This window comes from Capricornis sumatraensis, chromosome 11 (genome assembly GCF_032405125.1).
Source record: "Capricornis sumatraensis isolate serow.1 chromosome 11, serow.2, whole genome shotgun sequence".
NCBI classification, from domain to species: Eukaryota; Metazoa; Chordata; class Mammalia; order Artiodactyla; family Bovidae; genus Capricornis; species Capricornis sumatraensis.
In genome coordinates, this window is record NC_091079.1 from 38,670,915 (window position 1) to 38,693,857 (window position 22,943).

At 45.7% G+C, this 22,943-nt stretch overlaps 2 protein-coding genes across 3 annotated transcripts in view; both read right to left on the reverse strand.

Annotated features, from left to right (window-relative positions):
* Positions 1 to 7,170: 7,170 nt before the first annotated feature.
* Positions 7,171 to 7,581, reverse strand: LOC138088526 (histone H3.3C). The gene has a single exon (XM_068983802.1). The coding sequence runs from the start codon at positions 7,579 to 7,581 to the stop codon at positions 7,171 to 7,173; it is 411 nt and encodes a 136-aa protein (XP_068839903.1).
* Positions 7,582 to 10,884: 3,303 nt separating this feature from the next.
* Positions 10,885 to 22,943, reverse strand: part of PRKDC (protein kinase, DNA-activated, catalytic subunit) — a 130,395-nt gene continuing 118,336 nt past the window's right edge. The window contains exons 75-86 of one of the 2 annotated variants that reach the window (XM_068983807.1): positions 22,273 to 22,360; positions 22,046 to 22,189; positions 20,742 to 20,946; positions 19,543 to 19,610; positions 18,935 to 19,155; positions 18,637 to 18,729; positions 15,956 to 16,045; positions 15,714 to 15,785; positions 15,436 to 15,637; positions 14,797 to 14,985; positions 14,142 to 14,281; positions 10,885 to 12,484 (exon numbers count right to left, since the gene is read on the reverse strand). In XM_068983807.1, the coding sequence (XP_068839908.1) occupies positions 12,280 to 12,484; positions 14,142 to 14,281; positions 14,797 to 14,985; positions 15,436 to 15,637; positions 15,714 to 15,785; positions 15,956 to 16,045; positions 18,637 to 18,729; positions 18,935 to 19,155; positions 19,543 to 19,610; positions 20,742 to 20,946; positions 22,046 to 22,189; positions 22,273 to 22,360 (1,717 nt within the window). In that variant the 3' untranslated portion in view covers positions 10,885 to 12,279. The remainder of the gene's footprint in view (positions 12,485 to 14,141; positions 14,282 to 14,796; positions 14,986 to 15,435; positions 15,638 to 15,713; positions 15,786 to 15,955; positions 16,046 to 18,636; positions 18,730 to 18,934; positions 19,156 to 19,542; positions 19,611 to 20,741; positions 20,947 to 22,045; positions 22,190 to 22,272; positions 22,361 to 22,943) is intronic. The other variant, XM_068983808.1, reaches the window with a different exon arrangement.

The following is a 22,943-nucleotide window of genomic DNA, read 5'->3' on the forward strand; positions in this document are numbered from 1 at the left end:
TAAGAGGTTGATTTAGGTCATATCTGAATGGTCTAGTGATTTTTCCCTACTTTCTTCAATTTAAGCCTGAATGTTGCAATTTCCATGATACCTCAGTTGGTAAAGAATCCACCTGCAATGCAGGAGATCTGGGTTTAATCCATGGATTGGGAAGATCCCCTGGAGAAGGGAAAGGCTACCAACTCCAGTATTCTGGCCTGGAGAATGCCATGGACTGTATAGTCCATGGGGTCGCAAAGAGTTGGGCATGACTGAGTGACTTTCATTTGTTGCAATAAGGAGCTCATGATCTGAGCCACAGTCAACACCAGGTCTTGTTTTTGCTGACTGAATAGAGGTTCTCCATCTTCAACTAGAAAGAATATAATCAATCTGATTTCAGTATTGCCCATCTCATGATGTCCATGTGTAGAGTCATCACTTGTGTGGTTGGACAAGGGTATTTGCTATGACGAGGGTGTTCTCTTGACAAAACCCTGTTAGCCTTTACCCTCCTTCATTTTGGACTCGAAGGCCAAACTTGGCTGTGTACTCCAAGTATCTCTTGACTTCCTACTTTTGCATTCCAATCCTCTATGAAGAAAAGGACACCTTTTTTTGGTGTTAGTTCTAGAAGGTGTTGTAGATCTCGGAGTGAACTGAGGATGAGCTTGGTTCATTTCCAAGGCAAACCATTCAACATCACAGTAATCCAAGTCTATACCCCATCCACTAATACCAAAGAAGCTGAAGTTGACCCATTCTATGAAGATCTGCAAGATCTGGAACCAACCTGCTGGGGATCAGTAACAGAACCTGAGAACTATCATAAGCACATTTGGCTCTCCTGTCGAAGCCCTGTCTGTCCTGTGTTGAGTCTCTCCACCCATCCTACTCCTCCATGGATGTATTTCAGGCCCCTGATTTATTTTACCCAGTCTACTCAGTGGCCTCATAAGCAGTATCCCCTGGTCCTGGTCCACTCTTGCCCTCATCTGTGTGCATATAAGCACACACAATCCATTCTCCACACAGATACCCAGGGATGTGTGTGCTCTTCACGGGAGCCTTACCTGCAGTTATTGGATGTGCATGGGGCTTCAGAGTCTTCACATTTGCTACTCCATTTCCTGAAAGGCTCTGGTCTCTGCCAAGCCAGTTTATATACAGTTCCTGAAAATTGTTGAAGCTGGGAGATCATCACATGGAGGTTCACTATAATATTCCTTGATATATTTGAAAATAATATTTTTTTATTTCAATTGAGGTTTAAAAAAACAAGACAAAGTGAACTTGAAACTGTTCTCAGTTTCCTTGAACTCCTAGGAAGCTGAACCTCCCTGTTCTTCATTTTCACAAACCCTATGCTCCTTTGATGATGTTACAATACGCATCACCTAAATAATTATCATCTGGCTCCACCTATGTGAAGCAGTACCATTTCTGTCTTCTTGACCTTTATATCCAAAGCACTTCACAGTTTCTTCCACATATAAAGCACTCAAATAAATACTAGATATGAATGAATAAATGAACTAATAATTAGTAAGTAAACTTGCCTAAGGGTACAGAGCTAGTAATGTTTAGAATTAGACTCGAGTGTGACACCTAGGTCTATGTTCTCTACATTATGCCATTCATAACGCAGTGTAATTATGAGGAATTTACAACTGAACCAACAGACATTAACCCTGATACTCAAACTGCCCTGGACTCTAACCCTTTTCCTGAGCCTTAACTAACCCTGAACCTAAACATCGCTGATATTCACCCTCACTCTAATGCTGACCCTAACACATACCCTGAATCTCACCCTGACCCACACTTACCATAACCCTGTACTGATCACAATACTCACTCTTTACCCAGAGCTTGACACCGACCCTGAACCTGACACTGAAACTTAACCCGACCTTGACCTGTGATCCTGACCTTCCTAAGACAGTAACTGCAGCCATCAGTATGACTCTCTCCCTAACACCCAACACTGACCATGATGACCCAGACCCTCATGTGACCCTACCCTCACTCCAGCACTGACCCACACCTAAACTGGACCCTCATGTCACCCAGACCTAATCCTGAACCTAACCCTTGGCCTTATTGTAATCCTAATGTTCAGGAGTACGTCAAGGCTGTATTTTGTCACCCTGCTTATTTAACTTACGTGCAGAGTACATCATTCGAAATGCCGGGCTGGATGAAGCCCAAGCTGGAATCAAGATTGCCAGGAGAAATATTAACAACTTCAGATATGCAGATGACACACTTATGGCAGAAAGCAAAGAAGAACTAAAGAGCCTCTTGATGAAAGTGAAGAAGGTGAAAAAGTTAGCTTAAACTTAACATTCAGAAAAAGATCATGGCATCTGGTCCCATCACTTCATGGCAAACAGATGGGGAAACAGTGGAAACAGTGAGAAACTTTTTTTTTTTTTGGCTTCAAAATCACTGCAGATGGTAACTGCAGCCATGAAATTAAAAGATGCTTGCTCCTTGGAAGGAAAGTTATGACCAACCTAGACAGCATATTAAAAAGCAGAGACATTACTTTGCCAACAAAGTTCTGTCTAGTCAAAGCTATAGTTTTTCCAGTGGTCATGTATGGATGTAACAGTTGGACTATAAAGAAAGCTGAGTGCCGAAAAATTGATGCTTTTGAACTATGGTGTTGGAGAAGACTCTTGAGAGTCCCTTGGATTCCAAGGAGATCCAACCAGTCCATCCTAAAGGAGATCAGTCCTGAATATTCATTGGAAGGACTGATTTTGAAGCTGAAACTCCAATACTTTGGCCACCTGATGCAAAGAACTGACTCATTGGAAAAGACCCTGATGCTGGGAAAGACTGAAGGTGGGAGGAAAAGGGGACGATAAAGGATGAGATGGTTGGATGGCATCACTGACTCAATGGACATGAGTTTGAGTAGGCTCTGGGAGTTGGTTATGGACAGGGAACCCTGGCATGCTGCTGCCCATGGGGTTACAGAGTTGGACATGACTGAGCGACTGAACTGAACTGAATTGAATGTTCATACATGCTAATTCTTACTCTCAGCTGTACCTTGAAGCTAACCTAAGCCTGTATGAGACTTGACCATGAGTCTGACCCTAAATGTTCCTGACCTTAACCCTATGCTGGCTTGAATAGTAGTCCCCAAAACATGTATCTAATACCAGTACTTGTGAATGTAACCTTACTGGGAAATAGGGCCTTTGTAGAATTAAGGATCTCAAGATGAGATACGCTGAACACCGTTGCATTGTGGGTGGAGCATGTACTAGTTTGTTTAGTAATATACATTGAAACATGGAAAAGGAGAAAGCACGGGTATGGAGGAAGTGCACATGAAGACAGAGGCAGAGACTGGAGTGATGCCATCACAAACCCAGGAATGGCAAGGAGACCAGAAACTGCAAGAGACCACGGAGGCTCCTCCCCTGGAGCATTTGGAGAGGGTATGGCCCCGCCCACACCTAGGTTGCAGGCTTCTGACATCCGCAACTGTGAGAGAATACACTTCTTTTGGTTTAAGCTAACTAGTTTGTGTCAATTTGTTACACAGACCTAAGAACTAATATACACCCTCATTCACCATAAGTGAATCTAACATTTACCATGGCCGAGCCTTCTCCCTTGTTGTGGTTCAGTTGCTCAGTCGTGTCCTACTCTTTGCCACCCCATGGATTGCAGCATGCCAGGCTTCCCTGGCCTCCACTATCTCTCGGAGTTTGCTCAAACTCATGTCCATTGAGTCAATGATGCCATCACCATTATACCCACCCTAACATGAAACTGACCTCAATCCTCATACAGACCAGAACTTGACCTTTACCCTGACCCTATGACCTTCACACTCACTTCAGGCTAGATTTTGACCATCTTCCTAACCCTGATAATCACCCTGATACTGAACAGAACCTTCCTCATAACTTTGACATTGACCCTGATCTAGATCCTCATCCTAAACTTAACCTTGACACTGATTCTGCCATTTACTACTGCCATAACCTTGACCCTACTGCCATGACCTTGACCCTAACCATGAAGATCCTGATGACCATATATACCTCACAATGAACATCTCGTCAGCTCTGACCCTTGTCCTCACCTCCTCACCAAAATCCTGAACCTGTCCTGACCGCATGAGCTTGAATCTCATCTGCTGCTTGATTCTTCCTGATTGTCCCTGACCTTTACCCGCATAATGACCCTGAAGCTGACCTTGGACCACACACTCCAAGTACCCTAAATCCAATTTTGACCTTGACCTTCAGTCTGACTCTAAACTGGACTCCGCGCCTAAGTCTTATTCTGGCCTTTGAATGGTGTTTGTTTAAACAGTGTGTTTAACAGTGTTAGGAGAGTGTTCATCAGTATTGAGATGTTAGGGACATTGTGTTTACATGTGCATGGCATGGCTGCCCCTTTATTAAATGGTATATCATAATTCAGTGTATTTAAAACTGGTGGGTGCCTTACTATGGATAGAAGTATATGTGTGAAACATACTTTGTTTCCCCTCCAGCTTTATTGAGATATAGGTATACAAAAAAAACTGGGCATAATTAACATATTCAATAGGGTGAGTTATTTGCTTCCTTCTTTACTGAAGTGTACGAACCTCTGTGTTTAAGCAACCTGCTAAGTCACTTCAGTCATGTCCAACTCTGTGCGACCCTGTAGACAGCAGCCCGCCAGGCTCCCCTGTCCCTGGGATTCTCCAGGCAAGAACACTGGAGTGGGTTGCCATTTCCTTCTCCAACTTAGGTGTATACTATTTTTTGGAATTAAAAATTGTTTTTAGCTGTATGTTTGCACGTTCATCCTTTTACTGTATCTATATATGTACAATTTTTATAACTGAAATATGCTGAAACACTATAAGGTACATGTGTTATTGGTTGTGCTTATATACCTATGAAACTGTGTACAGCAGTGTATCTTGCATGTACTACATTGCTGAGTTATATGTTGAAACCTTCTTTTCAAGAGAGCTATGGAGAGTGATGTCACAGCAAGATGGTGGAGTAAGAGTTTTCTATTGTTATCCTCCCAAAGAATAAATATTTGGACAATCACCCACTGATAAGGGTACCTCTTTTGGAGTGCTGATTCCAGCAGTGAAGTTCCATCACTTCTCTGGAGCAAAAAATCTGAGAACAGATGTATTGAAAGGGTAAGAACAGTTAATTACCGTTGGATTAATTTACTATCTCTAGTACTTTGTGAATCTTTGGGATTTTTTTTTTTGTATATATGATCATGTTTTCTGTTAGTTGTCTGATAGTTTCATTTCTTCTTTCCTAATTTGAGTCCTTTTTTCTTGTCTGACTGCTCTGACTAGAACATTCAGCAGTGTTGAAAGTGGGCATCCTTCTCTTGATCCTGACCTCAGAACATTTTCTCTTTCGCCAATGAGTAGAATGTTACCTGTGGATTTTCACAGATGTCCTTTGTCAGGTTGATTAAGTTTCCTTCTAGTCTTGGTTTGCCGTGTGACTTTTATCTTGAAACTGTATTGAATCTATCAAATACTTTTTTGCATTGAGATGAACCTGTTTTTCCCTTTGTGTATTAATGTTATGCATCACAACAATGGGTGTTAGATGCTGAAGCAACCCTGTAGCGCTGGGATGGCACTATGTGCCTGTGAGTAATCCTTAGTGCTGCTGGACTCCATTTCCGAGTGTTTTATCGAAGATTTCTGCATCAGTGTCCGTAAGGGATATTGGTCTACTGTTTTATAGAGTCTCTGGCTTTTTTTTTTTTTTTTGAGTCTCTGGCTTTGAAGGTAATGCTGGGTTCCTGGAATCAGTTAGGGAGCTTTTCCCTTTCTGATATTTTTTGGAAGCATTTGAGGATTGGTGTTAACTCCTTTTTCAGTGTTTGGTAGAATTCACCAGTATACTGTCTGCTTCTTTTGGCTGGGGGTGGGGGTGGTTTTTAATTACTAATTAAGTCTCATTGCAGATCTGTTCAGATTTTCTATTTCTTGAGTCAGTTTTGGCAATTTATATTTCTAGGAATTTTTATTTCTGTAAGGCTGATGTCTCCACTTTCTTTTTTTTTTCGAATAAACAAGTTTATTTGTAAATTTAGTCAACATATATAATTGACCTAAAAGCTTCAATAGAAGGATAAATTTTAAACCACTTGGAAAGCCATCTCTATGATGTGATTTTCCTAGAATCTATGCCACATGAACACCATTTTAACTGGCAGAGGTTCCATAAGCTGAAGCTGTGTCCCTCCCCCCACAGCAAGTTTACCCTAGGAAAAAAAGTTCGGTATTGTTCCTCCTTGGTAGAGAAAAGTTCAACCTAGTTATCAGACCAATCACAACACAAAGAAAAGCTGCGCTAACTACTATATTAGTAACAGATGCTGCTGCGGTGAATAACTTGTATTATAGTCTAGAGCCCTTATAAATAAATCCCCCTCCCCGTTAGTGTTTGCATTATCAGCTAGAGGGTTAGTTTAACATGTGGTATAACGAGGAGTTATGTAAGGCATAACACACAAAGCACTTTACTACATACACAAGTGCAGTCTACTCAGGAGAAAACCTATCAGTCTCTCAATCACATACCTTAAAGACAACCCTCCCCAGCACATGTCAATGTAAAACATTTAATTGAAAAATGTTGACACTACAATATATAAAATAGCTATTTTAAATGCACATAGTGTATTCTATAGCTGCCAGGTTTACTTTTTTTTTTTTTTTAAGGAAACTGTAAGTTACACTGTGGTTAAGACTTGTATCTTTGCTCCTGAAAACGCCCACATTCTAACAGTGATTTATGGTCAGACTTAACAGTCCCAATTGTTAAACACTTAGATCAAGTCATAACCAGTTTTATTGCAAAAGGACCCTGTACACATTTATCAATTCTAGTACCTTAATAGCTACTCAACAAATCATTAACACAGAAACGTGCATCATGAGAAGCAAGAAATATCACCGATCCCTTCTGCATATTAGCAATTTGTCACCCCTTAGCAACAGTGCTCACATCACTCAGGTTTGTGAACAGTCACTTTTCGCCTTCATCCTGAGAGAAAGATGGAATGACTTAAGTACAAATGCAACATATTATAAACAATTTCTCACCAAAAAAAAGTCACAAATTAAACCAAAGTATTTTACAGAAATGTACTACAAAACACCATAAAAACCGCCTTCACTTAAGCTCTCTCTCCCCGTATCCGGCGAGCCAACTGGATGTCTCTGGGCATGACGGTTACTCTCTTAGCGTGGATGGCACACAGATTAGTATCTTCAAACAAGCCCACCAGGTACGCTTCGCTAGCCTCCTGCAGCGCACCGATGGCGGCACTCTGGAACCGCAAGTCAGTTTTGAAATCCTGGGCGATCTCCCTCACCAGCCTCTGGAAAGGCAGTTTCCGGATCAGAAGCTCGGTGGATTTCTGGTGACGACGGATTTCTCGAAGCGCAACAGTCCCGGGCCTGTAGCGATGGGGTTTCTTCATCCCGCCGGTAGAGGGGGCGCTTTTCATGGCTGCTTTTGTGACCAGCTGCTTGCGGGGCGCTTTCCCACCCGTTGACTTCCGAGCAGTCTGCTTGGTTCGAGCCATCTTCTTTTACCCAACGCCGAAGTTTTAGGCCGCTTCTCCGACCGCCGCGCCGCTGCTGCTGCCGAAAGAGCAGCAATAACTCAGCTACGGGAAAAACTTCCAACGAACGGAAGAACTCCTTCCAACGAACAACCAAACCGCTCTGCGCTCCACTTTCGTTTCTGATATTAGATATTTGCGGGTTTGTCTTTTTTTTTTCTGAATCAGTCTAGGTTTATCAATGAGCTGTTCAAAGAATCAATGTTTTGCTTGCTGCTTCTTTTTGTGCTTTTTTTACTGGCACCAAGTTTAGTTTGTTCTTTTTCTTAGTCTCCTAAACATGTAGCATTAGGTTACTTATTTGCAATCTTTCTTTTCTAATATAGGCGCTAAAATGTGATGAAATAAAAATTTCTACCTGAAGGCAGGACAAGAAGAACTAAACAAAAATTTTTGTTCAGGCCTCCTCCCTCCCTGCCGTCCCTTTAGTGTATAGAGGGATGTAGGGTGTGTCTGGGAGAAGGCAATGGCACCCCACACCAGGACTCTTGCCTGGAAAATCCCATGGAGGGAGGAGCCTGGAAGGCTGCAGTCCATGGGGTCGCTAAGAGTCAGACACGACTGAGTGACTTTACTTTCGCTTTTCACTTTCATGCATTGGAGAAGGCAATGGCAACCCACTCCAGTGTTCTTGCCTAGGGAATCCCAGGGACAGGGGAGCCTGGTGGACTGTGGTCTATGGGGTCGCACAGTCGGACACGACTGAAGCAACTTAGCAGCAGCAGCAGCAAGGTGTGTCTGATCACACGTTAACTACAGCTCCTTCAAGGTGGAGTGCCTGCTCAGCCATCAAGATCAGTGTTTCTTTTCCTTCTGATGCTAACAGTGTAACTTAAAAACAATGTCCTTTCCCAGCTCTGTAAGGGATCAGGGTGACATGCTCTCCTTTGTACATGCTTACCTGGGCTACATATCCTTCGTGAACTTTATAGAAAATATCGGTATGTCATTTTCATATACCATCCTTTGTCTCAAAAAATGGAATTCAAGATTAGAAACAACAAAAACTAGTAAAAATTACAAAACACTGCTGAAAGAAGTTAAATAAAAGGAAAGACACTGTGTTCGTGGATTGGAAGATTTACTGTTGTTAAATATCAAACCACCTGGTTAAGAATCCACCTTGCAGGGGTCAGCCCCGGACCCCACCCACTTCTCCTCGCGCCCCTACCAGCATGGCACGGGCTGCTGCTCCTTGCTCCAAACAAGATGCAGAATGAGCTGTGGGAGGCTTCACACATCCCAGGGAAGCCCAGTCCAGCCTAATGACCTTGAGCAATGCTGTCACTGGCTGGCAGACATGAGAGACATAAGTGACAACAGGAACGGCTCATGCACAGAGTTTCAATGAATGCCTCTGAGGGAAGCTGGCACTGAATTCCATTTTAAATGGACGAGGCTGTCACATTATTGAAGTGATTCTCTGAACTCTCCAGGCCCAGAGTGCTGTGCTGACAGAAGGCTTCTACAATCCAGAGAAGAAAACCTGCAGGAGACTCACAAATGTTTTACTTTCTTAATGAGGCCATGTGGCTATCAAGTTGATGTTTGGCAGAAACAAACACCATTCAGTAAAGCAATTATCCTTCACTTAAAAAATAAAAATGTTTTTAAAATGGTGAAAATGGAAAAAAAATAAAGAAGAAAATGCAGCATTCTCGTATTTCTGCACATCTAACACTGTTAATTAGCTCGGTTTCTTAGAAAAGAATCTGCCTGCCAATGCAGGGGACACAAGAGAGGCAGGTTTGACCCCTGGGTGGGGAAGATCCCCTGGAGAAGGAAATGGCAACCCACTCCAGTATTCTTGCCTGGAAAATCCCATGGACAGAGGAGCCTAAAGAACTACAGTCCATGGGGTCGCAAAAGGACTGGACATGATTTAGCAATTAAAATGACAACAGCCAGTGTTAATTACGGACACGCTTACAGCAGGCTGGGTGATAGCACACTGGAGCTGAGGCAGCTTGGAGGGTCTCCCCCAGCCCAGGCTCGGGCAGAGTAAGATCGAGGTGGAAACTGCTTCTGATCAGCCGGCCAGAACAGGACAATCATGAGGTCAGAAATCTCAGGGTCAGCAGCACTGTGACTGTATTACTGTCGCTGTCATACAGTCACGGGCTGTAACCTAGCACTGGCCAACTGTTTTGAAAATAAATTCTACAGTCATAGATTCAGTCTGTAGAACAATTTTTTGGGGTACTACTTCACAAAAGTCACACCTACTTTACAGTCAATCAAAAGTGCCCTGTTTATATAGCAATTTCCCCCAACAGCTGGAGATAACTATCTTTTCTTCAATTCCAGGATAGCAGGGTTCTTTCCTAAACTGTATTCTAGTACTAGATTTATTTATTTATTTATTTGGCTACACCGTGCAGCCTGTGGGAATCTTAGTTCCCTGAACCAGGGCTTGAACCTGTGCCCCCTGCACTGGGCACACAGAGTCTTGGCTCCTGGACCACCAGGGAAGTCCCTCCAGTAGTAGAGAGTCTGCTGGGAGGCAGTGGCAGTGATCTTGGGCAAAGACCATAAAGAGAGGAACCAGGGAGAGGTGCAGGACGAGAGGGGACACGGCAGGAGACACTTAGGACGTGACCGCCACACACTGGCATCCAGGAGCTTGCAGGAGTCACGCTGGATGCACACAAGTCTGGACTGGCGGCACCCTAACCGTGGGTGCCAGCCGTCCACTGGAGCACAGATTCTGATAAACAGAAGCCCTCACTCGTAGCGCTTGCTGACTTTCTGAGTGAGCTTGACAATCGCTGGCAAAATTCCTGATGTTCTGAATGTTGCTCGTGTGGATGGGAACAAGAGGGCTCTGGCACACCACTGATCTGAACTGTTTCAAGAGGCCCAGGTGGACAACACCAGTCTGTTTTCAAATTCATGATGCCAAACAAAGTTTAAAGGGCAACTCGCCTACATTTTATTACAACCAAAGAGAGACCAATTCTGAATTATATAGGGTAGAGCTCAAAAGCCTCACAACTGAACATGGTGTAAGTATGTGTTTTTCTATAACTAATGTTTTGCAAGGAGAAAATTTGGAGATAAACATCTGTAAAGAAGTTCTCATAGCATTGAGGGAACATTACTTCTGACTCCCTTGTGTTTATTTATCAATTTTCTGAAAGCCACTGGGTAACAGATGGTGTCATAGCTCCAGACAACAATAAAGAGATCCTTTTCGTTCATCTACATTGTCAGTCCATGATTACCCCTGCCAGCAGCAATAGGAAAAACCCTTAATCTCTCCAAGGAGGGACCTGCGATTTTAAAGTGTTGTGATTCAAAGTGTTGAGACAACAATTAGAAATCTGCAAGCTTGTCCATACATATACAAACATGCTTATCTCTTTAGCTAGAAGTGGAGAATATGGCTCACACTTAAATATTATTTCACAATAATTAAAGTGAAAATAAAATTGAAGGACAAATGGTCTTCCAAACTCTTCCCCCCAAAAAAGAATCAACCTTGCAATGCAGGGGATGTGGATCTGATCCCTGGTCGGGGCACTAAGATTCACCATTTCCCCAAATCATCGAAGAATCTGTGATTAGAAATGTTTGGAAAGCTGTAACACAAAGCTCAAGTCAGCCTGAAACAGGCTCCAGCTAGGGAGGCGTGGGGACCGAGGCTGGTGAGTGGACAGGAAGCTGTTCCCATCCTGCATTTCATAACCTGACCTGGCTGCCCCAGAATCATGCTTTATCTCCAAGGAGGACTCATTTCAAGCAAGGGTTTTCTTCATGTTCCTAGAACGGGAATGTCAAGTGCCAGGCCTACGCAGACTTCCCGAGTTTGGGATGCAAAGCTCCTGTATCCACCTTCCAGCTGTGACCAGAGTAGCAAAGGTAGCAAAGCTAAGACCAGAGCTTTCTCACCCCTCAACACTTTACCTTCTAGAGGACAACGCTATCCTAAAATGTCAAAGCCAGAGGGGGAAAATGGGAAAGAGAAAACCTACAAAAATATCCTACAATGTCAAACACAATCACGTCAAATCACAATCAAGGAGAAAATTTGGGGATAAACATCTATAAAGTTCTCATAGCACTTAGGGAACATCATTTCTGACTCCCTTGTGTTTATTTATCAATTTTCTAAAGCCACTGGGTAACAGATGGTGCCACAATTCCAGACATCAATAAAGAGATTCTTTCCATTCACACATTACACAAATATGTGTAAATATAAGCCACAATCTCACCCTGACCTGTTCATATTCTTGTGCTGCTGATACAGCCTAACATCCCATCAGTTACTCTCACAAAGTCTGCGGGACAAAGTCTTCTGGGAGTAATTTCCAAGGCACGTGGGATGCTAACACACGCCACTAACGTTGACAGCTGTTCATCCAGCCATAGCACCTGTTTGCTGTGCCATGATTCGGTGCTTGCATGAGATTGGATACACCTGCCCTTCTATGTCCACTGTGACCCTGAGCTCATCCTTGACCACGGCCTAGTCCCTAACCCGGGTCGGCATTCACTTCATCATGACTGGATTAAACTGTGATACGAGAGGAAGTCACACACAGACACCTGCTCTCTGGGGCTTTGGGAAGATGAAGTCACTGGTGGCTTGGATCAGAGTTCAGGACGGTCTCTAAACATACACACAGGGGCCCTGTCTGCTGCCTCTGGGGGATCTCACATCCAGGGCTCCCACCCTTCCCAAGTTCTGCCGAGGATGTTGGGGTCAGTTGCCTGGTCAACCAGGCACCTCACTTGGGCCTCTTCTGAAAGTCCACTTTTAGGCTCCTGGGCACGAACACTGTGCTCTCGGCTTCCTTGTGCCACAGCGACATAGTCTCTGAAGGCAGGCTCCTTCTCATGGCCCAGGAGAAGCTCATCACTGGAAAAAAGATCAAGCAACACAAAGACACCAACTGCAGGTTATTTCTCCAGTCCAAACCAGACACTCCATCTGGTCACACAACATACTCTCTGCTGCTCATCGTCCTCAACGTCAAGATTCCATCCGCAGGAAAACAGAACACTGCTGGGAACATCTGTCTGCAAGTGTGTGCGTGTGTGTGTGATCCTCACCAACAGCTTGTTATATTCCAGTTTCTGATTATATTAATAGCAATCCTAGTGGGTGTGGAGTCTCACTTGCATTTATCTGATGACTAATGATTTTAAGCATCTTTCCACTTGTTTATTGGCCATTTGTCTATATTCTTTTATAGAAATGTCTGTTCAAGTCCTTTGGTCATTCTTCTCATTGCGTGGTCTTTTTATTATTCAGCTCTAAGAATTTTTTCATGGATTCTATACACAAGTTCGTTATTAGCTATATGACTTTCAAATATCTTACCCCATTCTGTGGACTGTATTTTTACTTTCCTGATGGTATCCTTTGAGGCACAAAAGTTTTTAATTTTGATGAATTTATGCTTTTCTTTCTCCTTCTCTTGTTTGTGCTTTTGGTTTTAGACTTAAGAATGTCAAATGTCATTGCCAAATCCAAGGTCCAAAAGATTTACCCCTATGTTTGCTTCTAAGGATTTTATAGTTTTAGCTCTCACAGGTAGGTCTTTGACCTGCTTTGAATTAACTCTGTTTATCGTTTGGGGTGCGAGTTCCACCTTCATTCCTTTTAGTGATCTTTGCTGGAAAGATCACTGAATGGTCTTGGCATCTTTGTCAAAAAACAACTGACCATGGTCATCATTTACCATTAATGGGAAAGGCCAACTTTCTTCCTTCTTGTGAATCATTTCTGAAAATCTGTATCTGTTGCAGACCTCAACCAGAAAAACCTGAAAGCTAGGTTAAAGGCACCTGATCTGCATGCCCATTAATGAGCCGCCACTACGCTCTGTGCACCCAAGGGCTCTGCCACCAGGGCCACATTTGTCCTGAGAAAAGACAGGAGCAAAGGTAAACACATCTCCTCATGCAGGCAGAGATGTTCATGCGACAGTCCAGGACTGTGGTGAGGGGGCCCAGGCTGACTGGTGTGTGCGTGTGTGTGCGCGCGTGGGTTTCAGAGTCAGGACCTCACTGGGCTGACGGGGGGTGGTGTGTGTGTGTAGGGGAGTGTGGTATGTGTTTTGTGTGTTTATGTGTCAGGACCTTGCTGGGCTGACTGGTGTGTGCCTGTGTATGTGTGGTGTGTGGGTTTCAGAGTTAGGACCTCACTGGGCTGACGGGGGGTGGTGTATGTGTGTGGGGGGGTGTGTTATGTGTTGTGTGTGTTTATGAGTCAGGACCTTGCTGGGCCGACTGGTGTGTGCCTGTGTATGTGTGGTGTGAGTGTGGGTTTCAGAGTTAGGACCTTGCCGGGCTGACCGGGGTGTAGGGCATGTGTGTGTGTTTTAGTCAGGACCTGGCCGGGCAGTGAGAGGTGGCCTCTGCATGCTGCACCCCGCCACTGTCAGTGGGGGTGACAGGCTGATGGCACAGGCTGAGTACATATACACACACACACAAATATGTTTAGTGACTCTCTCGGGAATAGCGGCATGTTGGTGTGTATGTGTGTTTTTCCACAAATAAATGCTTACCATGTAATAACTGCTGGATTGGCACCTGCTAGCTTTCTCTTAGCATAATGAATCTTCTGCCGTGGATACCAATTTTGTTCAGTTACATTTATTTCTTGAATCCACGATCCTCCTTTTCTCAGCATTGTCTGTTCAAAATTCTGAGGGAAAGGAACATGATTTTCTCTGCTTAATGGTATATACAGTCACATTCAAACAGACCCAACAGGTAGTGATCTCAAAATAAACCGAGTCTCCAGCCGGGAAGGGCTCTGCAGCTCTTTGCACACACTCTCCCTGCAGCACATGTGATGGTGATGCTGACCACGAGGGTCTACACTTGGGCTTACCGCGGCCCTCCCTGAGGTTCCTCCTGGGGGCTGAGCGGAGAAGGACGCTGACCTTGTATGGAACAGACTCAAAACTAAAACTTGTCTAAAAGAAACCAAACCCCATCACCAAAGGATTACAAATACTCTCAAGTCTAACAGTGTCCTCCAAATGAAAGGCAGGTCTCTTGTCTAATTTTCAAGCTAAATGATCCCAAATGTTAACTTTGAGAGCTGTTACTGAACCAAGTAAGTACTTTGGTAAACACATCCCCACCAGGAGACAGGAAAGGCGGTCAGTCATGAGCACGCTGGAACAAAGCTCCAAAGGGGGGAGAACCACCGACCTTCCAGTCAAAGGACGGCTCCTTCACGAACACGTCCATGGTGGTGGTGAGCAGGTCGGTGCGCGAGCGGAAGGCCCTCAGTGCGCACACCATGACGCTGCTCATGAGCCCCGTCTCCTTCAGTGGTGACATCAGGTTGATGAACTGGCGAGTCAGCCGGAAAGGCATCAGCTCAGGGACCCGCAGAACCTAAAGAGCAAACGAGATGCACGGCGGATGAGTGAGGCCTCCTGCAGCTGTCGCTCATGCATGCAGAGCACATCTGCTCCCCTCTTCTTGGAACTGGCCACATGGGTATGAGGTCACTGTGCCCCGGAGCAACCACACGGTCTGTGCGTGCAGCCACACAGCCCAGAGACGGAGAGCTAGAGTCTGACATCAGGAAACGTGTGCATCTCATTCACGCAAGACGTTCTGATGAGCCTCCTACCCTTTTACAGGAGCAAGTGATGTAATTAATCTATCAACACACTGTCCACAACCACCTGAACAAGGCTGATACAAAGCTGAGACTCTCCCATTTTGCAAGAATGACCGCTTTAATGATCACGGCAGGCCAACTGTCCATAGAGGGGTGTCCATAGACGGGTCGCAAAGCTGACGACAGGTCCACCCCAGCACAGAGCAGGGCGAGCTCACCTGGGTGGCAGAGCCGAATGCATGTCCAAAGTCAATCCCGATCACGCCGCCCGTCTCCAGGCTCACCATGAAGTTGTTCAGATGCCGGTCTCCGATGCCCAGAACCCAGTGGCCGATGCACAGGAGTGCGTGGGAGGTGGTGAAGTGGTTGCGAAGGGCCAAGAAGGCCTCAGGGCCAGTGCTCATCTTCAGGAAGGCCCGCCTACAGGGGACGGTCATGTGGCCTCTGCCTGAACCCTGCCCCTCCCCCACAGGTGTAAAGTCAGAAAGGCACTTACTTTAAGAGATCTGCAGGCACTTTACTTTCTCTTTTCCTAAAAGATGTGACTGCTTCAGTGCGATTAGCTACTCTACAATTTAATCATAGGAAATGTCTGATTAGAACAAACTTCCCATGACATAAAATTTAAAATTTTTGTTAAATTGAAGCTCCAAGGCAAAATTTTCTCAGAAACAAAGTGAATGTACAACTTTGAGAAGGATGAACTAGTTGGAACGAGGGGATGAGAATACCACGTACTTGAACATGAGGGGATAGGCCCCAGGGTCACACTTTCCCACCATCGTGATCAGCCATTCTCTGTACTCAGATGCAGGCGCCCGGGGGTCACTAACATGCAGGAGAAAGAGAACCAATGTTAGGAAGGTATCGAGGGCAGCTAACTTCAGAGGCCCACCAGCAGGGACTCACTGCAAAGTAGTGAAGAGGCAGGAAAAACAAATATGACTTAAATCATATTTAATATTAACACTGCATTCCTGCCACCCTGGGCCAAGAACTTCAACATACCACTATTCATTCTGAATCACTCCTCAAAACCCATGGCTACTTCCTATGCAAAAATGCATGGATAGACCACCAGATACAAGTGACATCCCGCTTCACACAGAGGAAGATGAGCTGATGACGCAGGCATATGGTTCCGAAGGCCCCAAGGAGGGGGGACGGCAGCACCACACACAACCTGTTCACAGCAGGCCAGTCACTAACAAACAGCCACAAATTACTTGTTGATGGCACACTGTCTGCTTCTGTCATTATTTAAACATTGCCACACGTTTTTAAAAAACATTTCCAATAAGGAAATACAGACAAAATCCACAGTAAGTGCAAAAAAGCATTTTCTTAAATGACGATGGAGTTGAGCTCAATTTGAAAAGCTGCTTTCAGCGATGCTTCACAGACAAAAGGCAGTGTCTGAACAGGTGGAAACACCGTGGTCCTTGTAGAACCACTTTGGGGTTTGTATCAAAAGCTGAAGACGAAACAGGGTTACATGTGCTACTCAGTAATTAAATCACTTCAGGTGAAGCTTTTCTGAGCTGCCACTAGGTTAATTTCAGGAAGAGATGATTTCAATCTAAATTCTCTCCCAGTTACAACTGGACAAAAATGTGTAGGCAGGAAAATTGCAACGTACAAATTAAGGAAAAAATAGCAAGGATTTTAGGAATAGGGGGCTGTTTTTAAAAGGTAATGGGAACTAATTTATATGATTCCTATTTGAAAGTGAAAGTCACTCAGTCATGTCTGACTCTTTGCAACCCCATGGACTATACAGTCCACAGAATTCTCCAGGCCAGAGCACTAGAATGTGTAGCTTTTCCCTTCTCCAGGGGATCTTCCCAACCCAGGGATCGAACCCAGGTCTCCCACATTGCAGGCGGGTTCTTTACCAGATGAGCCACCAGGGAAGCCCAATTTGAAAAGCACTTTACACTCCATGGACATCTGTGTACCGTGTGCTTTTCACACTTTCTCTCCTCACAAGTGGGGCCGTGGGGCCAGTCGGGCTCACTGTGCGTTAGCAGATCCTAGAGCAGATCCCTGACCCAGGCGCAGTCCTCCAGGGGCAGCAGGAGTCATTTCAGGCAAAGGACTCCAGTGATTGGAATTTAAAGTGGGTAAACACCATGTAGCAACTACTACCCAGGCGTGAGAGTCTGAAAAGAGCAGTGCTCCTATGTTAAGAAAGAGGCAGTGAGAGCGCTGCTGCTGCTAAGTCACTTCAGTCGTGTCCGACGCTATGCGACCCCCTAGACGGCAGCCCACCAGGCTCCCGTCCCTGGGTGAGAGCGCTCTCCTACGCAAATGCTCTGAGAAGGGGGAGAGGCCTGAGGCCTTTTATGATCATCTCCTCCCTGCCATCCTCCCGCTGGTCCCCAAACTCCTGACTCCCGCTTCAAAATGGCTATAAGCCACGCTGTTCTTTCCCTTCTTTACAGAAACGAACAATTTTTTTTTTAAATTACTAATTACAAAAATATATTTATTATAAAAAACTTGGAAAATATAAAAGGATAAAGGAAAGTATAAAGTTGTTGTATTTTGACCTGGAACTCAGCACCAGTCCCCTACCTGCACTAACCTGTACCCACCTGCACCAGCCAGTCACACACTAACCTACACCTCCCAGTCACCCACATGTACTAACCTATACCCACCAGTCACCCTCCTGTGCTAACCTACACCCACCGGTCACCCACCTACACCCACCAGTCACTCACATACTCTAACCTACATCCTCCTGCACTGACCTACACCCACCAGTCACCCACCTGCGCCCAGCAGTCTCTGACCTGCACCCCTTCCACACCAGGGACACCTCACCTCTCCAGCCTCAGCTGCTTTGTCTGCACAGAGGAGACAGTAGTACTCACTGTGTAAGTTTTGGTAAAAAATAACTTCATACACAGTAAAAACTGAGAATGGTGCCACAGAAAACACATAACTAAATGTTAGCTGAAATCTTAGTATCTGCTTTATCTTCTTCAAACACTTTTCTTTTTGTTCAAGGTTAATTCTATTTTTAAAATTGTGATAAAATATATGCAGCTATTGCTTAGGAGGAGAAGCGGGAGGCAGAGGATGAGATGGTTAGATGGCACCACTGACTCAATGGACATGAGTCTGAGCAAACTCCAGGAGATAGTGATGGACAAGGAAGCCCGGAGTGCTGCAGTCCACCGGGTTGCAAACAGTCAGATATGACTGAACGACTGGACATGACTGAGCAACAGAGTGATTGCTTAGAAACCTTGACTCCAGGTCATCTTCACCCACCTAGAGGCAGACTGAAACACAGGCTGGGCAGGGCAGTAATGAAAAGGGCCTGAAAACATCCCTGGAAACAGGGGGAGGGGGGCAGTGGGCTGGGGTGGCCAGGTGGAGTGGGAGATGGGCCCTGGGCCTCAGGTCACCTGGTGTAGGCTTTCTTCTCCTCCCGTGACATGCTGCTCAGAAGAAGTTCCTTTAATGTGCAGGTGTTTTCAATCCATTCGATTAGCCCCAGCCTGAAAGGAAGGTACAGTCATGAGCCCCCACTGCTCGCCTTCTCTATAAAACAGCTCTGCCTTCGCTTCCTTCTCAAGCAGGAGCCTCACAGCAGAGCAGTCTGTGCTGCTGGTCTCTGTCCTGTGACACCTGAAACCTGAGCTGTCCCTTGTCCCCGCCCACAGAGGGGAACTGCACCCCCCCACTTCAGAGGGGCAGCCGCACCTGGAGGTCATGGGCACCACGTGATAGGTGGTCATTTGCAGGCCCCTCTGGCCGCAGGCGGCATCGTGGGCCAGGATGCTGTTCATGACCTGGAGCAGCTGCTGGATGCGGTGGTCTTGCCGCAGATCCTCGCCGCCCTTCACCAGGAAGGGATACTCCCGTTCATCGTGGCCGCGGATCACAATGCGCTTGGGTTTCCTGATCGAGGCCATCACTTTCACCTTTAGAGATTGAACAGCATCTTCAGGTGCAGCTGAGAGACCAGGTGGCCTGGGTCTTGTCCCCAGAGGGATGCAGGTTGGTGACAGACAGGTTGTGGGGCCCCTGGTTGCCCTGATTACGAGTTACACTGACACACATACGTGCTTGTGAACAAGCCACATGACATGTCCACTTGCGTTACGTCTATAATGGACACACACAGAGCTGATGCCTCAAGTCTACTAGACCCTTACACATGACTGAAATTAAAACATACATTAAGGTCAGTAAATTCCATCAGAAAACTCATAACACAACTCTCAGAGAACTCCACGCGCCTGAGACCAAGGTGGGGAGTGAACTGAGGGGCCAACCCCGGCTATGGAACTGGTGGAACTGGCACCTACCCGCTCGTCGAAGCCTGCGATCCGTGCGTGGTGTTCAGGCATTGGTTTGCTTCTGCCGTCGTACTGACCTGGGAGGGACACAGAGCCACCTCAGATGCTGCGGGGACAGCGCATGCACTTCACACCCCCCTTCATCCCCCCCGCCCAGTCTAACACAAGAAAAAATTTTACTCAAAATTTTCAGTGGATGTATTTTTCTAAAATGCTGTTATTTCTCATTTGACTAATGGATGCTGCTTCCTATTTGGTGGAGCAGAAGCAAATGGGGAGACAGGGCTGGGCGAGCCCTCCACCTCAGCCCTGATTTCAGTCAGGTTGTGTATCAGGAGGCTATGCTTCAATGTTCCTGAAACTCACGGTCTGGGAGGCATAGCTGTTAATAATAACAAAGAAAAGTCTTTCTCCACATCTTTTTTGTCCCCGCACTGGAGTAAGGATACAAGTCACTGTACTGTGAAATTTTTTGTCTGGCAAATTCCAGGGGGAAGAAGGGACGTGAGGATCACACGGTGCCCACATGTGGCCAGCACGCTGCCGCCTGCCTGCTGTGTCAGCCCCTCCTGACGGCATGTCAGGTGCCATCACCCCCTCACTTCAGGTGGAACCAGCACGTCTCCCAAGAAGTGGGGTGCAGGCACACTGCATCTTACTGCTCTGCAGACACTGCCGTTTTCACAAATGGAGGCTTGGTGTCGGCCCTGAGTTGTCAGGAGACGGCGTTTTTCAGAAACAGTGTGTTTTAACTTTCGTATGTACTCTGTTTCTTAGACAGGACCCCACTGCACAGTGTGGTATAAACGCAGCACTTACAATGCAGCCACCCACCTTGATGTGCTCTGCTGCAGGGGCTGGAATATACCACACAACATCTCAGGGGGGTTGCCTGAATTTTATTTCTGAAAAAAAGTTCTGCAGGGCAATGCGTGGGCAGATTCAGAGGACATTACTTACTACCATGACAGCAGGGGGCCAGCTGAGCACTCGTCCTCAGGAATGGGATGGGACTTGTAATGTGGTTAAGTGTACTGATCATAGAAACTACAGATTTTCCTGATGATGAAAAACATGTGGAATTTAAAATCTTTTCAAAAAAAGAAAGAAAACTGTTATGATTCTGATCTCACCCTCTTAGAAACAGAGGCTCTTGCTCTGGCCCGACTCTCCCTAGCACCATGCTGTCTGCCCACAGGTGAACTCACCAGGGACCTCCAGTTCCGCTCTCAGGAATTCCACCCTGAAGTTGCTCATCCAGGGAGAACATTCCCTCAGGTTCCCCGGCGCATTGGAGGCCCTGGACATCCTTCCCAGTAGCGAGCCAGCGATGGCACAGAAGTCTTGGAGCTTCATGCCTGGGAGTTTAGAGCCTCCTCTCCCAAAGTGTTTATCAAATTCCTTTCCAAAAGCCTGAAAATAATATTAAACTTACCTTAAATTAAAAAAAAAAATTTTTTATTGGAGTACAGTTGCTTCACAGTGTTAGTTTCTGCCGTCACCACAGAGCATTGGGGAGAGTTCCCTATGCCATATCGTTGGTTCTCGACAGTTACCTATTGTATACACAGTAGTCTATACATGTCCATCTAATTTATCTTTTTTTTTATCTTTAATATTAATGTGAAGTTGAACTCCTGGAAAGGTTCTAGGTTTACAAATCTTTATAACAAATAGGTACTCAGTTACATTGCTTTTTTTTCTGTGCCTTTAATCAATAGTTTCACTTTCCTTGAATGTTTCAACCCTATTCTGGTGGATTATCCTTTTAATTGATGCAAATTAAGTGTTGATTTGTAATGAAGTAGAAAGTTCTAGATGGATGGTCCCAGGTAATAGAAACCAACCTCAGGACAAACCGTGGCTGGAGCTGCAGCAAGGTTTCTTTCTATAGGGGCTCTGCCCAGGTGGGCAGCGGGCTGTGCTCAACCCAGTCGGGCCAGAGTTTCTGGGTCAGAGCTGACGAGCTCAGCAGGAAGGAAAGGACACCCAGTGTGCAGAGTGACAACGGGCATGGCCCGGGTGTGACCCTGCAGGAGCCCTCCCCAGGAGGAGCGGGCGGGCCCCTCCTCTCCTTGGAAGGCTGCTCTGTGACCACTTGCAGTACCTACTCTGCCGCCCTATCTGGTCGACCCTGGGCCAGCCCCTGCCTGACCTCACACCCAAATTCTGCTGAACCCTGCCGGCCTTGCAGTCCGCCCACCTGCCATCTGGGATTCTGAGTGGCAATGGTACAAACATGTGTGGTATCCAGGATCACTCTGAGAACCAAGAAGATTAAACCACACTTAACCTTTACATCTAAGAATCTAGCCACGAAGAACAGAATGTAATAAACGTGCCACTAAGTGACCTAAAAACATGCCATCAATGTCTACCAGAAAGTCACAGATCTAACGAAAGTTTATAAATTCAACAGACATTTTAAAACCAGAATTATCAACGAACCAGCAAGTATAAGCCCTGGTCTCCACACGACTCTGTAATCTCGAGGAGCCTGTCATCCACGTACCTGGATAAACCTCCTTCGGAAACTCCCAAGGCCAGGAGCTTGTGGGTCTCCCAGGGCTGCGTGCATTCTCTCATACATTCTCTGAATGTTCTTTTTATCCACAGGTGTTTTCCCTAGTTCAACCTTAACATCCTCCATCCAGTCCTGCACAGAAAAAGACATGTCAAGCGGGACCACAGGCAAGTCTCACTGAGTTCCGTGTGTTATGCCAGGAGCTGTCAGCTCACCTTAAAAAGCATCTCAGGGTTGGAGAGCTGCTCCAGGGCGTTAATGAAATCCTGAACCACGCCTTCTCGATCCAGCTTAGCTTTAATCCTGTTACAAAAATTAAAGTTTAGGTGCTCAAACATCTTCCAAAGATCAAGGCCAACAATGTTTATATGTATATAACTATATTTACATATAGGAAAATATTTAACCAGCTACCTAGTTCAGAGAAGGAGCAATTTAAAAATTAAAACAGGGACTTCCCTGGTTGGACAAGGGGCGAAGATGCTGTGCTCCCAATGCGAGGGGTCTGGGGTTCAATCCCTGCTCAGGAAACATGACCTCACATGCCGCAACTAAGACCCAGTGTAGCCAAATAAGTAAAAGAACTTTTTTTTTAAAAGACAGATACTACTAAAAAAGAAAGAAAGATGAAGTGAAAGCAAATCCTCGACATTCTGATGCACACAAGCTGACACATACAGTTTCTGTGGTTAAAAGGTCCCTTTCTCAACAAACCTGCAACTTCTCTTTCTAAGGAACTGATCACGCTACAGCTGCCTCTGCTGAGACAGAGGTGGGTGCCACAGGGCGGTAGGCATCACAGGGCGGTGGGTGCGTGGCCAGCCCATCAGGGCACTGCGCTCCCCCACACTGCCACTCAGAAGCTCACCACTCTAAATAACTAGGC

Coding starts and splice junctions, on each gene's coding strand:
- LOC138088526 (XM_068983802.1), bottom strand. CDS start 7,581: ATGGCTCGAACCAAGCAGACTGCTCGGAAGTCAACGGGTGGGAAAGCG.